We start from the raw sequence: 16,209 nt of genomic DNA on the forward strand, positions 1-16,209 counted from the left end.
CACATGCAAAAATCACTACTGCTGCTAAACTTTCACAAGGGTCTCGACATTTCTGCTAATAATATGCCCTAATTTCTCCATACCATATTGTGCCCTTTCTATTGCCAAATATTTGTCAGTGTTAGGCTAGGAATTTTAAACTTTAACTAACATTAGGGCTGGGCGACATGGTTGAAATCAATATCAGGGTAATCATAAGGATTTTTCTCCATATCAATATATATAACAATATGGTTCATGTTTGCAAAATCGTTAAATAATCGTTAAATAATCATATGAGTGTTCATCTCATTGAACCGAATGGTAATGTGACCTCAAACAAAACAGAAAAATTGAAATAATATTCATCCCATACCTCATTTTATCAGCTTAAGGCCCAATCCCAATTCCCCCTCTTGGGCCTACCACTTCGCCCTTAACCCTCCCTTTTGTGGAGGGTTAAAGCAGCTACGAGCAACTTTTTCGATTGTTATTAAACAGTCTAAATTTAATATCAATGCATCACATCTAATAGTCATCTGACAATGACATTGTTTATGGTATGTTGCTAGGCAGCGCGAACGGGGTAGGCAGGCAGCTGCGTTTCACTTCCGGGTTTCACTTCCGCGTTTATCCGGTCCGGTGGTAAGCAGAGAGAGAGAGAGCCCCCTGTTGACGCGAGTTTAGACAGACACAGACTTAATAATCATCTAAGGGAGCAATCTCCGATTGACACGGCTTTGGTCTCAGCTACTATTATAGGTAAGATGTGATGCATCAATATTGTAATTATACTGTTTAATAACAATCGAAAAAGTTGCTCGTAGCTGCTTTAAGGGCTTACTAGCCCTTGAAACAGAGATTTTCAGGACCCACACTCCAAACCAAGGATAAGGAAGGAAATCGCTATTAATCCATCAGAAATAAGCCAAAAGTTACAAACGTTTATATCGGAGTTTAATGTCGATACAAAGGACTCTGGATGCTCTGGATGTGTGGAATTCGTTTGTGGCAACATTTCAGAAAAAAAGAAGTATCGCAATCCGCGCCCGGCTGCCTGCCACTGGGTTTCCCATTTGTGGCGGTAGTGCAGCCAGTCCAGTGCCCTGGAAGAGGAGACAGCGATCTTGGCAAATATCGAGTTTTGAAATGCGTGTTTCAACATTCCGACCCAGTGATCCTTTGTATCGACATTAAAGGAAAACATTTACCGGTACATATTTTTGTAAGTTTTTGTAAGCTGGGAACACAGTTGCAGAAGCACCAGCCAGCCAGCATCTGCAAGCAGGTCCGTGTAAAAAGCTTTAACACTGAAACGTGACTATGGAGCTATAAAATGAATTATTTTTGGACACCCAATCGAGCGAAAACCACATGGGATAGTTTAATATCCCGATTATGAAGCAACCCAATCGCCAGAATAAAAAATGTAAAAAACCAGAATATGATGTACAATATCAACATAAATTTGAATAGGCTACTAGGCTAGCCTACTATAATGTTGTAATCATGTTTTCCAGTGACTCATGAGCAAACCAGTCAACTCATAAAATAGTGTAATTTTAATATTAACACATTCACTGCCAGCCTTTTTTTTTTTACTGTAGGTAGCTTTTGCCAGAGGTTTTTTTTGAGGATTCTGGCTCATTTTACAAGAGCCAAGGATAATTTTCTGCTTGGAGTTTGTCAACACAAAGTTCACAAAAGTACTAATAGAATGTGTGCTTTCTCTGTCTAAAAGAGTTAGTTTGTAGAGTTAGTAGTTATGTAGATATTAGCCGTTGAGTACAGCATGGTTTCAGCGTCTGAGACAAAAAGCTGAGATAATCGCAGTTTTGTGAAATTCAATATCAAACAGTCACTTTAACCATTTATTTTTGGCATCAGTGAGACATCAGACATAAACAATATAGTTCTGAACAGTAATTTCCTCCATAGCAGCACCCGCACCCCCTCTCCTTACAACTCCTCCCTCCGTGGGCGTGTCTCCGTGTTTGTCAGTCACAAGCCAGTCTCTCCTGCCTGTCTGAGCAGTGAGCAGCAGCCTCTCTCTCTGGCGGCCCCTCGTCGGCGAGCGTGGATGTGGCTTAATCCGTTCTTGGATTTTCGGTTGAGAGCTTTGACGAAGCCTTGTGTGACTCTAGGCTTATGCTGCGCGCTTCAAAGTGTGCTTTCCACCCAGTCCACCTTTGGAAGCCCCCACCGCTGTGCGCCCGTGTGAAAGGTTTTCGCCTACAGTATGAGAATGAGGCTCGTTCGCTTCTGGGTCCTCGGTTGAGCTCAGCTGGAATGCGTGCGTTTCTGGCCAAACAACACTCAATAGTCTGAGCACCGTCGCCACTCAGTGGGTCGGCGGAATGGATTGCACACGCCCGGCGGCTCTAACAGTATAATAGAAGATGCAAAAGGGCCAGATCAACGATCCACCGTCAAAAAAAAAAAAACTATTTTTTTGACGTATCCATACGTCGCTGGCAGTTAACGGTTGGATTCTGCTTGACGTATGCATACGTCGCTGGCAGTTAACGTGTTAATAAGTTATCAATAATTTAATTAATTAATTTCTTGTAATATACTGTACAATATGATGACAAAATAGTGTATCTATGAGAATCTGTAGACTTCAATCAATCTGTTTGAACCAGAAATAGCTTTATTATCACAGTTGGGCAAAATGATGAAGTAATGAGTGGTGTCCCATTTCCTAGGCGACTGTTTTCAATCCCTACCCCTTGTGGCTCCGTTATGAGGGGCCAAAGTGAGGGACACTCAAAAACAAGGGGTAGGGGTAAAAATAAGAATTGGGCCTAAGTAACATTTGCTTGTCATCATCAATTTAGACAGCAGAAAGGTGTCACAATATTATAATATCTTCATATCTTCACGATATGATTCCACTAAAAGACGATAAGGGACAATACTGAATTATCGCCCAGCCCTAATTAATATTCATGAACATTAAAGAAGCACATATCGCCCATTTATGTATTTATACTTATAGCACCTTGTTTTCAGACTGATGTGATGACAGTTTGTTGAATGCCGATGCAATTCACTTGTCGCTAAAGCTGTTTCCAGGCATGCACATATCACATTTCTTTTTATCGATCGCTTTAAATGTTGTACATTGCCCTCCATGGCATAGTGAAGTACTTTCTGATGGCTTCTAATCTAGACGATATCAGGCCTCAAAAAGATGTGAAGAGCGTCTTGGGATATAACTTTGACAGTGACGGCTGCCATTACTTCTAGTCAGCCTGCCCTGTGTTTGTCCGAATGAGCACGGGGGGTGGGGCTTAGCGATAGGTCAATTGGTATGAACATTAACACACGCCTTTACACACACACACACAGCTTCACACACACACTTGACCTCCAAGCCAGATTTCAGTCTCCTAGGGCAAAAACTGTGCCTGTTAAAGTGTGGTGAACGTTTTGTGGACCGACCAACCAAACGACAGAGCAGATTTCTTTAGAAGTCTAACCTTTAGAGGAAGGTAATTTCCAGATGACCAGTCGCTTCCATTCATCTCCCAGGTGGTAAATGAAGTTTTCTCTCTGCACAGTCAACTCAGAGCTCAGGGCACTCAGCAACGGCAGCTCGGAACTCTTCCAGTACTTCAGGGAATCCACACTAGCCCTTGCCTGTGGGAACAGTGGATTATCAAACACATATGGATGAGAAGGCATTGTTATCTTACTTTATCCTTTTTTTTTTATATATATACCAGAATATGCTCCAGCTAACTCATGTTACTTAACACAACATTTACATTGGAAATTATATCAACAGATTTAGAGTAGAGAAAACAATGTGAGGTTGTGTCTACAGAGTGGAAGCAGTTCTTACCCTTTCCAACTGTTTAGCAGCATGAACATACTTCTTCTCCAGTAAGGCTTTGCTAAACTCCTCCATTGCATTGTGAAACTGAGACAGCAGGACATGACAGAGATAAAAATTAGGGGTGATGTGTTTCCCGGGGGGGATGGGGGGGGGGGGGGGGGCATAGCTCACCCAAAAATGAAAATTCAGTCCTAAATAATAGTGTATATGGGAGTCTTTTCAAGTAACTTTGGGATCTGCTGGTTTCAAGAGATTTGGAGTATGCTGTAAGAGCTGCATGGAGCCATTTGATGGTTATTTTCATTTTTGACAGGTCTCCAGCAACTTTTGGAGAAAGCTGCAATGTACTTCTAACAGGGATCTGCAGACTGCTGAATACTCAAAACAATGGGAACAAAAACAAAACTAGAACGACCGCACCGCAGATATATGCCTCCGCCAACAAGTGAGCAGTCGACATGCAGGTCTGTCCAGACTTTGACGTTTGAAGCCAAATGTGAAGAAATTCCGTCAAGGCGTTCCTGACATATCGCGTTAAAGAGCTTGAAAATAGCGTTCGAGAGGTCACAGTGACCTTGACTTTTGATCACCAACATCTAATCAGTTCATCCTTGCGTCCAAGTCGACGTTTCAGCCAAATTGGAAGAAATTCCCTCAAGCCATTCCTGAGATATCACGTTAACGAACTTGGGAATGGCGTTCGTGAGGTCCCAGTGACCTTGAACTTTGACCACCAAAATCTAATCAGTTCATCCTTGAGTCCAAGTCGATGTTTGAGGCAAATTTGTTTTGGCGTTCCTCAGATATCGCGTTAACGATCATTGGACGGACGTACGTACCGAATCCATAATGCCTCCGGCATGGCTATCGCCGGCGGAGGCATAACAAATTGCTCCAACAGTAGCGACGTCCGGGGTAGGTTATGCCAGAACCTATGACATAAGCATGTGTATTGACCGTGTTTCTGGGGTGCTAAGCTTTAATTATTGGCTGATGGAAAGACCAACCTGTTCAGTTTCTTTTGCAGAACAATATAGACTACGACTTAAGTTAGATTGAGCTCATTGGGGATAAGTTGCAGAGAGGTATACAGAGAAATAAGATATATTAAAAAAGAACATCCAGAAAAAGAGGTTAACATCATTCCATATCCGTATACATGAGAAAAGGCTTGTTAATACACGATGACTCTGGGGAAATTAAGGGAACTTCTGACACTGATGCTGAGTCTGGCCCAATATTTACTACATACCATGTTTAAATATTAGGGATGTACCCAATGGACCCTTTTCACGGGGGCCATTTTGTGTTGAAAAGGCAGGGTAAACACAGGTGCAAGCAAAACACTAATGAGGGTTTCCAAAATACAATCATGGAAGTTGGAAACCCTCATTAGTGTTTTGCTTGCACCTATGTTTACCCTGCATTTTTGACACAAATTGGCCCCCGTGAATAGGGGCTATTGTATACTGTAGCATAGCACACACCCAATAGGGTGACGAGGAAGTGCACATGTTGTACATTTCAAACATTTCAAGTGACCACTGCATCAATTTACGTCTTGCATTCAATATCAATGGAGCAACTCCAGGCTGTACATCTAAAATGCCATGGCAGATTAACCTCAGTGGTTTGTTTCTAGCTTTGAGGAATATTTCCTATTCAACTTCAGTGATTTCCAGTTACAGCACAACACAGTCAATCTATGATGTTAGTCATTAGACAGACGTGATCAAAATTTGCAGAAGTAGAGTTGAGGTGCATGCTGTTTGCTGTACCTCCTTCAGGTGTCCAAGCATCGTTATAATGATGGTGTTTTTCTCCAGCTGCTGCTTCAATTTTGCAAAGTCACTCACAGCTACATGGATATTCTGCTGCACCTATGTACACATACAGACACAACAGCATTTGAAAAAAAAATTGTTGGCTCAACTGCCAAATGGTAGGGGTGCTCTGATCCGGCTAAGCCACGATCCGATCCGATTCCGATTCCTAGGGTCACGATCCGATTGCAGAATCGATTCTCGATTCCAGAATCGATTCTCAATGATGTAGTTTTATATTGCAATAACACACAAAGGCAAATCTAAGACAAAAAAGGTCAAATTTATTAATGCTGAACTTGAAATTCTACTTCTGAAGTATTACAGTCAAGGCCTAAAATTAATTTAGCAAACTAGGCGGGAATTCCCCCTTAGGTTCTTCAGATAGGGGGGATCTGTAGACTTTGGGAGGGATTTATAGACTTTGGGGGGGAGACACTAACCCGAGTATAACTACGCATCTTATGTCCAAGAGGTGGTGGCACCGTGGCAGTACACAAATTCCAACTAAAAGTGCAAATACTCAACTACTGACTGCCCCAGAGGGAATCCAAACTGCTCACACTGGCATCATTAGTGCCATGCTTTACCCACAGAACCACACAGGAGAGCCAGGAGAGGTGGAAGATAAAGGAGTTCTCTCATCTCTAATGTGTGATTTTACATTTCATTTTTAATTCTTCTGTGCTTGTTTATAATTGTTTTGCTTTATTATACATTTGGTCTTTTGGTCAAGCACTTTGTAACCTTGTTAACACGTTCACTGCCAATGACGAGATATCTCGTCTTACAGAATCCAACCGTTGACTGCCAAAGACGAGATATCTCGTCTTAAAAAAAAAAAAAAAAAATTTGACGGTCGGGCGTGGATCAACGCTCCCCCCGTCTCCTATAAAAATATTGGAGTCAGCGAACGTGTACAACCCATTCCACGGACCCACTAAGTGGCGACAGTGCTCTCCACACTAGGAAAAGCAGAGCCAAAACTGTAGGGTAACGCGCGAGGAAACCATTCTCTACTGTAAAATGGATTGGCGAAAACGCTTTCACTTTCGCGCATTATCGCGCTGGGAGCTGGCGGTGGGGGATTCCAAAAATAGACTGGGTGGAAAACACAGTTTGAAACACGCAGCATAAAGCCTAGAATCGCACAAAGCTTCATCAAAGCTCTCAAACCCAAGAAACAAGTGAGCCCTATCCACACTCGCTGCCAGGGAGGGAGGCTGCTCAAACTCGCAGCAGCAGCAGCAGAACACTCGCTTGTGACAAACGCAGGCTGAAAGCCACCAGACACGCCCACGGAGGGAGGAGTTTGAAGGAGAGGGCGTTCAGAACTATATTGTTTAGATGTCTGATCTCTCACTGATGCCAAAAATAAATGGTTAAAGTGACTGTTCTGCCTGTTTGATTGAATTTCACAAAACTGCGATTATCTCAGCTTTCACTCTCAGACGCTGAAACCATGCTGTACTCAACGGCTAATATCTACATAACTACTAACTCTACAAACTAACTCTTTTAGACACATTCTATTAGTACTTTTGTGAACTTTGTGTTCACAAACTCCAAGCAGAAAATAATCCTCGGCTCTTGTAAAATGAGCCAGAATCCTCAAAAAAAAACCTCTGGCAGAACCTACCTACAGTAAAAAAAAAAAAGGCTGGCAGTGAATGTGTTAAGAAAGGTGCTATACAAATAGTTTATTTTATTATATTATCATATCGATGTGGTGGGCATATCCCACAGTGTAACATCGTAAGGCAGGCTGATGACAGTGGGCAGACACTGACAGTGTTCTGAATAAACACCTGCATCAGGTTAGACAAAAGTGCCCTGCTGCATGCATCCAGTGAAAATCACTGACCAAAGACTACTAACGTTAGACACACTGGATGTTGTTGAGCAACGTTAGCTGCTATTAGTCTGGTAATAAAAGGAAACACAGATAGTTGAAACCATAGCCGCATATTCAGATAGCTGCTAATGCTAACTTATAAATGGTCTACCAGAGAGCATGCATAACGATAGCCAGATAGTCAACAAACTTTTTGAAGATTGCGAGCGGCTAGCTGCTTTCACGACTGTTATCATATATTTACGCTCTAACGTTGATGTTAATGCTAACATCGCTACCACTAGCCATCGACAGTAATATGCTAACTAGCGATCTCATTCATGCCAGCCAGCTAACGCTAGCTAGCACCATTGTCTGCTGCAACTGTAGCTCTGTCTCCCGTGTACAAAACCATCGTCTGACACATTTTAATTCCATCTGTTTATGTGACTCTTCATAACAACCAGCTAGGTTGGCTTGTGGCTCTGAGCCGAGAGCCCTTCCTATGACGAGTAGATCACGCAGTGCTGCCTTCACGTGCAACCACAAAGACAACCAAAGCTTTCAAAATTAGACATTGAAAAATCGATTCTTGAGAGTTGGGAATTGATCCAGGTAGTGATGTCACGGTACCAATAATTCAGTAGTCGGTACCGGTACTAGTGAATTTCCACGGTACTCGGTAGCAATTTCGGTACCACGGTAAAAAAAACAGACTGATATTTCTTCAACATATTCTCCTTTATTAAAGTATGCAACCATTTCCAATGAACATATGGCATGTAGCCTTCAACTTAAAAACAAAACAATGTGCTTCTGCTTACTTCTTACATTCAACTCTGTATGGCAGTGAGTGCAGACAGTGCAACACCAGTGGCATGTAGCCCTCAAGTATTGTTTATTGGGGGGGAAAAAAATAAAAAAATAAATCGATACCCTCGGTACCATGCAAAAACAGGTACCGAAGTACCGAAAACAATGTAGTACCGACTAAGTACCGAAGTACCGAAAACCAGTGGTGGAAGAAGTACTGAAAGTTTGTACTCAAGTAGAAGTACTGTTACCTTACTGAAATATTACTCAATTACAAGTAAAAGTACTGGTGTTAAAAATATACTTAAGTAAAAGTAAAAAGTACTCTTCTAAAAAACTACTCAGAGTATTAGTTACTTTTTTAACCATCGATTTTTAATAGCAGGCTGTCACAGGCATTCACTTGAAACGGGAGATCCATGTAGAAACTACATTCTACACTTTCAACAAAGCATATTTATCTAATAAATGATATGAATGAAATATCAAGCACTTCTTAGTATCAACAGGGAGCAAAACCCTAAATAACTGAAAACTGGTGGGTGGGAGGGGTCTGTCAGTCACACCTGCTGAAGGTTTGCTTATCCCAAAGATGTTATTCATTTTTAATAATACTGGTAAGCATTTGACTCTTAACACATTCACTGCCAGCCATTTTTTTTTTACTGTAGGTAGCTTAGCTTCTGCCAAGCCGTTTTTTGAGGATTCTGGCTCATTTTACAAGAGCCGAGGATAATTTTCTGCTTGGACTTTGTGAACACGAAGTTCACAAAAGTACTAATAGAATGTGTGCTTTCTCTGTCTAAAAGAGTTAGTTTGTAGAGTTAGTAGTTATGTAGATATTAGCCGTTGAGTACAGCATGGTTTCAGCGTGTGAGACAGGAAGCTGAGATAATCGCAGTTTTGTGAAATTCAATCAAACAGGCAGAACAGTCACTTTAACCATTTATTTTTGGCATCAGTGAGAGATCAGACATCTGAACAATATAGTTCTGAACACCCTCTCCTTTAAACTCCTCCCTCCGTGGGCGTGTCTGGTGGCGTTTGTCACAAGCCAGTTTCTCCTGCCTGTCTGAGCAGTGAGCAGCCTCCCTCTCTGGCGGCCCCTCGTCGGCGAGTGTGGCGAGTGTGGACTGTGGATGGGACTCAATCGTTTCTTGGATTTTCGGTTGAGAGCTTTGATGAAGCTTTGTGCGATTCTAGGCTTTATGCTGCCCACCCAATCTATTTTTGGAACCCCACACCGTTGTGCGCCGGTGTGCAGCAGCGTGAAAGCGTTTTCGCCTACAGTATTAGAATGAGGCTCGTTCGTTTCTGGGTTTTCGGAATGCGTGCGATTCTGGCCTTTCTGCGGGTGTTTCAAAGTGTGTTTCACCCTAATCTATTATGCAAATTTGCAATCCCCCACGCCAGCACCGCTCTCCGCTCTCTGTGTGCTGCTGCTGGCGCGGCCGCTCTCAGGCGAGTCTGGTGACTGATGACTGTAAAATCGCCATGCCATTTCCTTGAGAATGGCTTGCTCCCGCGGCTGTTTTTGGTTGGCTTTCTCTCTGTCGGGAGAGCACTGTCGCCACTTAGTTGGTCGGTAAAATAGATTATACACATTCAATGCTTCCAATATTTTTATAGGAGACGTGGGGGACATTGATCCACGTAGCACCGTCAAAAATTTTTTTTTTTTTTTTTGACGAGTCAACTCGTCGTTGGCAGTGAACGGTTGGATTGTGTTTGACGAGTCAACTCGTCATTGGCAGTGAACGTGTTAAAGAGGACAGGAAACATTTGATCATATGAATCTACGGTAGTTAATTTGCATGTCACCTCAGAGAAGACAGGACACTGCTTTCAAGTCTGAAATTTACCTAGATTTGCTAGAAGGATGAACATTTCACCTTTTTGCCAACTATTGCGCTCCTTGATGACATCACTAGGGTGGCTGTACAGTACAGTAGTAAAGATTTGGAAAGATTGTGGAAACAACCACAATCCAAGTCAGAAACACAACAACATATGTTGTGAGCCTGTCCAATGTCAAAGAGGCTGTAATGATCCCACACAGGAAACCGAAGGGCAATACAAAAGTCACTATATTATCTAAAACCTATAAGCTAACAAATAAACAAAGACAGGACCCAAACACAGACATAAAACATATACGGTATATGGTAAAAAAAAAAAAATAGGCTACTCAATCACGGCTTCGTCGGCGGCGCTGGACAAAGTCAGTGATGACTCAGGAAAGTTTGTGGACAGCATACGGCAGTGTACCGCTGCTGAGGATCAGCTGGAGAGCGGCGGCCAGTTGACACTCCTACAGCCCCAGCCCTGACTAACTAGTACAGGAGGCAGCTGACCTCCCCTCTTACAGCCACACTGGGATAACTTCCCCCTCTCTAGCTGTCTTCAGCGTCGGCAGCCCTAACCAGCTGCGAACGTCTCCCTCGTCCCAGAGAGTCACCAGCCGTATGTACTATGAGAGAAACGCTCCAGCAGCAACACCGCAGCCATAGACTGACTGCCTTTTCAGTTCTCAATCAGCGTCTCCCCTCTGCTCACTCTCAGGTGAGAGTCATTCTCCTGATTAAATCCCCGTCTCTGGCGTGGTCATGTCACCTATCCAAGCTGGAAAACAACATCTAACCTGTGGGCGTGTCCCCCCCCCATTTCATGGTTTTCATTGGCCCGTTTGCGATCACTTGATAGTTTATTGGCTGTGTAAAATGCAGATCAAAGGTTTGGATGTTTGGATTTAATTAATTCAAATTGTACTCAGTACTCAGTATGATTTAAAAAGTAACAAAGTAGATTACATGGTGCAATCCATACTTAAGTAAGAGTAAAATTACAGACTTGAAAAAATTACTTTTAAAAGTACAAGTACCAAAAAAAAGTACTTAACACATTGAATGCCAGCCATGTTTTCATTCCTGTAGGTAAGTTGTGCCAGGGGTGTTTTTGACGATTCTGGCTCATTTTAGAACAGCCGAGGATTCTTTTCTGTTAAGAATTCATGAACACCAATCATCTAAAAATAACTAATAGAATGTGTGCTTTCTCTGTCTAAAAGAGTTAGTTTGCAGAGTTAGTAGTTATGTAGATATTAGCCGTTGAGTACAGCATGGTTTCAGCGTCTGGAAATTTATTCAGAGATAAATGGCTTTTTGTGAAACAGTCACTTTAACCATTCATTTTTGGCATCAGTAAGACCGTCAGACATTCTAAACAATAGTTTTGAACAGTAATTTCCTCCATAACAACAGGAAACACCCCTCTCATTCAAACTCCTCCCTCCGTGTGTCTTCTCCTCCTTCCTCCTAACAGCGGGCGTGTCAGAAGCGCGTTGTGCTGCCTGCCTGTCTGTCTGCGTGCCTGCCTGCCTGCTTGCCTGCGTGCGGGGACGAGTCTGAAATGGATTACTGTAAAATCGCCAAGCCATTTCCTTGAATGGCTTGCTCCCGCGGTGTGTGTGTGTGTGTGTGTGTGTGTGTGTGTGTGTGTGTGTGTGTGTGTGTGTTCGCGCGTTGCTCCGCGGCTCTGGGGGGGAGGGGATCTCTGTCCGTTCTGTGTGTGTGTCTCCGGGCTCCTGACTGTAAAATCGCCAAGCCATTTCCGCGGGAGGCGGCTGCTTTTGGTGTACGGGTCCCGTGGCTGTGGCTTCTCTCTGTATCTGTCGCCACTTAGTGGTCGGTAAAATAGATTACACACATGCTCTTGCTCCTATAGTTATCTCGAAGATGTAAAAGGGGTTGATTGATGTCCCACCGTCAAAAAAACATGTAAGACGAGTTAGGTCGTCCTTGGCACTTAAGCGCTGGATTATGTAAGACGAGTTAGGTCGTCTCTGGCACTTAATGTGTTAACACGTTCACTGCCAATGACGTGTTAACACGTTTTCAGAATCCAGCTGTTGACCAGTGTTAATTTTGGCAGCTATTTTAGATTTAGTCTTAGTCTTAGTCTTTTGGACGAAAATCTTTTTCGTTTAGTCACATTTTAGTCATTTCTATCCTTGATAGTTTTAGTCTAGTTTTAGTCGACGAAAACTCATTGCATTTTAGTCAAGTTTTAGTCATTAGTTTTAGTCAAAAAATGTATGTCTTTAAAATAATTAAATTATGTCAATATAGGTATTGGAAATTGTAATCAAGGTTGACAGGCTGCAATTCATAGTTAACTCTCTTAACACCTTTACTTGTTTCCTTACCAGTTTGATAGCTCTAGCAGAGACTCTACAATCGATGGAGATGGAATGCTGCCTTGCTGTAGGCTACTGATGATCTACTAAGATTGTCCAAAATAAACATGCTGGCTAACATGAACTGCTAACGTTACATACAGCAGCCACATATGCTGTTCTAGACACACTGGGGGACAGCAACAGGTCTGAATGGCTAAATTTCCCCCCATATGTTTCACTCAAACGTGGGACAATATTATGACTTCACTTGCTGTGACCAAAAGCCCTGCAGTTTTACTCATGACAAGCTTGTTAACTAACGTTAGCGCAAGCAAGCCAACGAACAGCCCATTCATTTGCAACAGGGTGTAGCTTACCGTAGCGTGCCTCTTTTAAGTTTGTTGTATATTCACATAACACATCGCGTATCTCCGCCTGTCGTCGTCACTACGGTGCACTGTTTTCCTTTCCGCTGGATTATAGGTAAAGTATAAATCAGTTCTATTTCTCGACAACCAAACTCTTCCTGTGTTGACCATGTTGGTTGAGGCTGGCCACCACGTAAACTCTGCTTGTAAACACGGAAGCACGTTGTGCCTGGTGGGTGTGGTGACACCAAAGAGTATATAGAAACCAAGAGGAACACGCTGTCAACCAAACAAGGACAGGACGCATTTGCTGCAATTGCTGCTGAAATGTCATGCATTTTGAAAGTCCGACAGCCCACCCACTACGTTTTCGTCACTTCTCGTCTCGTCAACGAAAACAACAATACGTCTCGTCATATTTTCGTCAAGAAGAGCTATTTTTAGCTAGTCAACGTCTCGTCCTTCGTCATGAAAAAAAGGGGCGTTGACGAAATAATTTCGTCATCGTCATCGTTGACGAAATTAACACTGCTGTTGACTGCCAACGACGTGTTAACACGATTTTTTTTTTTTGACGGTGGGACGTTGATCTAACCCTTTTACGTCTCCTACACCAGAATTGGAGGTATTGAATGTGTATAATCTATTTTACCGACCCACTGAGTGTCGACATGTCTCTCCACAGTAGAAAGAGGCGACCCAAAACTGGAGGGAAAAGCGCGAGGAAGCCGTTCTCATACTGTAAAATTGATGGCGAAAACGCTTTCACTTTCGCGCTGATGCACAGCGGTGGCAACGGTGGGGGGTTCCAAGAATAGATTGGATGCACACTTTGAAACACGCAGCATAAATATGACCAGAATCGCATCAAAGCTCTCAACCAAAACTCCACGAAACGAGCGAGTCCACCCAGACTTCCTCAAACAGCGGCCGCGCAAACAGGCAGCAGCAACTTCGTTGTGACACGCCCGCTGGAGAGCCAGGGAGGCAGGAGGAGAACACACACGGAGGGAGGAGTTGGAAGCAGAGGGGGGTTTCCTGCTGTTATGGAGGAAATTACTGTTCAAAACTATTGTTTAGATGTCTGACTCTTACTGATGCCAAAAATGAATGGTTAAAGTGACTGTTCTATCGAATTTCACAAAAAGCCGTTTATCTCTGAATAATTTTTCTGACGCTGAAACCATGCTGTATTCAACTGCTAATGCTTACATAACTACTAACTCTACAAACTAACTCTTTTAGACAGAGAAAGCACACATTCTATTAGTTCTTTTGAGATATTGTGTGTTCACAAAATCTTAGCAGAAAAGAATCCTCGGGTCTTGAAAGATGAGCCAGAATCCTCAAAAAAACCCTCTGGCAGAAGCTAACTACAGTAAAAAAAAAACGTCTGGCAGTGAATGTGTTAATTACAGTAACGTGAGTAGTTGTAATTCGTTCCTTCCACCCCTGCCGAAAACCGTGACAACACTAGATCCAGGAATCGTGGCATTAAAAATCATGATCCTTTCAAGAATCAATTTTTTTGGAGCACCCCTACCAAATGGCTGATAAACTAAGAACAAAATACATTGTTGTGACGTTGGCAGTGACGTAGATTAAATAGGTCGTCAATGTACTGTAGTGAGTCTCCGGGACCCACAGGTGGTCATTTGAGTGTGTCCCATGGAAATTGAGCGGGTCCGCAATAAAATTTGATTCTTACCCCCAAATTGTACTGTTAAACTTGTATTTGATGTTATAATTAATTATGGCTATATGCATGCAAGTATGTTGAACATGTATCTGAAAACAAACTCCCAAATCTGAAAACTCTAATCATTATACAAAATGTCACATCACATACGAGTCTACAAAATTCAAATAAACAAAATGGTGCCTGTCACAGCATAATAGCACCAAAACAAATGATATGAGAGTCAGAGAGAGAGAGACTGCAGTGGATCCCCCGTGAGTTGATTTAGTTCCAAGCCTTGTTTAAATTAAATCTTTGTGGTGAAAGTAGCAAGTTGAAGTCTGTTCTTTCTGTTCTACATGCTTTAAATATTTGATTTTGCTAGTTTGTTTACAGTAAGATCCAGTTTGACATAATACCTCTGTCTCATTTACAATAAGATCCAGTTTGACACATACCTCAGTCACAATGCAATTTTTCAGGACATCCATTTCTTTTGAGACCTCATCAATCTGTCCCATAAGGTCCTCAGATGCTTGAAGACTGGGTAGGAACTCATTATACCTCTTGTTGATCATGTCACATACTTCTTCCTAGGAAAAGAAATGGATGCAGGACAGAGAAATAAAGAGTAGTTGGTCATGTCTTTCTTGAAATTAAACACTTGATTATGTGGAAATGTGATTATGTAGCATTTTACACATATGATACAGAATCAGAGAGGGGACTGGAAGAGTCCAGACTAGTGTCAAGTTCAGGGTAGGGCTTGGTGGTAACCATCCACACTCCACAGCACACCATTATAGTGGTATGATGATTTATTTTAATGATCAGTTATAACAATATGTGTAGGTCATGATGACTATAATAACAAAATACAAATTATTGCATAAACAGTAACTCAAGTGCTAGCTGATTACATAACCTTTTAAACTATTTTAGGAATTTAACTTGTTGCCGTTTCTGGCCTGAGCAGATATGTCACGTAGCTACAAAACAAACTCTGCTAACTATCATATAATTATTTCTAGGGATGCACGATATGGATTTTTTCAACCGATACGATAATCGATAAATATCTGCTTCTCCTGGCGGATAACCAATACAATAACCAATAATTATTAGGGGTGGGAATCACCAGATGCAGTCAGTAGGCTTTTTTTGAGTTGACTGCTGTCTCTCTTGTGCTAGCTTAGCTACTTAGCGTAGCCAATGCATAGCTCATGGGAACGTTACCTTCGTGTCCTCCACCTTGCGTGACATCTTGCTTATTTTGCTGCACAGGTCTTCTTTCTCTAGTTTTCCAGAGCTGGCTAGCACTTCAGTCACAAACGAGGCCATGCTGTAACTACTAAAATCCTAACTTATCTAATGTTTTGACTCAGCTGTCAGGCGCCAGACACAACTCCAGGCTCTGACCCGCCAGGATGTACCGCTGTTCCGTGAGCAATAATAAGACAAGCAACAATAAGCACTTCCGGTGACCTTTTTTCAGAGTAAAATAACCTTTTTGCACAAGCCTAGCTAGAGCACACAGAAGCCATTGAAAAATGATAAATGTGCACAGTATAACTATAGGCCTAAATCAAGCATTTAAACGAAGCTATACAATACAAATTATGTTTCTGTATGACAATAACTGTTTCAATAACATTGAGAACGTTCTTCTCAGTATCTAAATAGATAAATGCTG

At 42.2% G+C, this 16,209-nt stretch overlaps 1 protein-coding gene across 1 annotated transcript in view; it reads right to left on the reverse strand.

The window, feature by feature from the left end:
* Window positions 1-15,923, reverse strand: part of zw10 (zw10 kinetochore protein) — a 44,504-nt gene extending 28,581 nt beyond the window's left edge. Inside the window, exons 1-5 of the mRNA XM_083633493.1 lie at window positions 15,753-15,923; window positions 14,975-15,109; window positions 5,602-5,703; window positions 3,830-3,907; window positions 3,465-3,624 (exon numbers count right to left, since the gene is read on the reverse strand). Coding sequence (XP_083489619.1) covers window positions 3,465-3,624; window positions 3,830-3,907; window positions 5,602-5,703; window positions 14,975-15,109; window positions 15,753-15,857 — 580 coding nt within the window. The 5' untranslated portion in view covers window positions 15,858-15,923. The remainder of the gene's footprint in view (window positions 1-3,464; window positions 3,625-3,829; window positions 3,908-5,601; window positions 5,704-14,974; window positions 15,110-15,752) is intronic.
* Between the last annotated feature and the right edge of the window lie 286 nt (window positions 15,924-16,209).

This window comes from Poromitra crassiceps, assembly GCF_964638095.1.
Source record: "Poromitra crassiceps genome assembly, chromosome: 1".
Classification (NCBI taxonomy): domain Eukaryota; kingdom Metazoa; phylum Chordata; class Actinopteri; order Beryciformes; family Melamphaidae; genus Poromitra; species Poromitra crassiceps.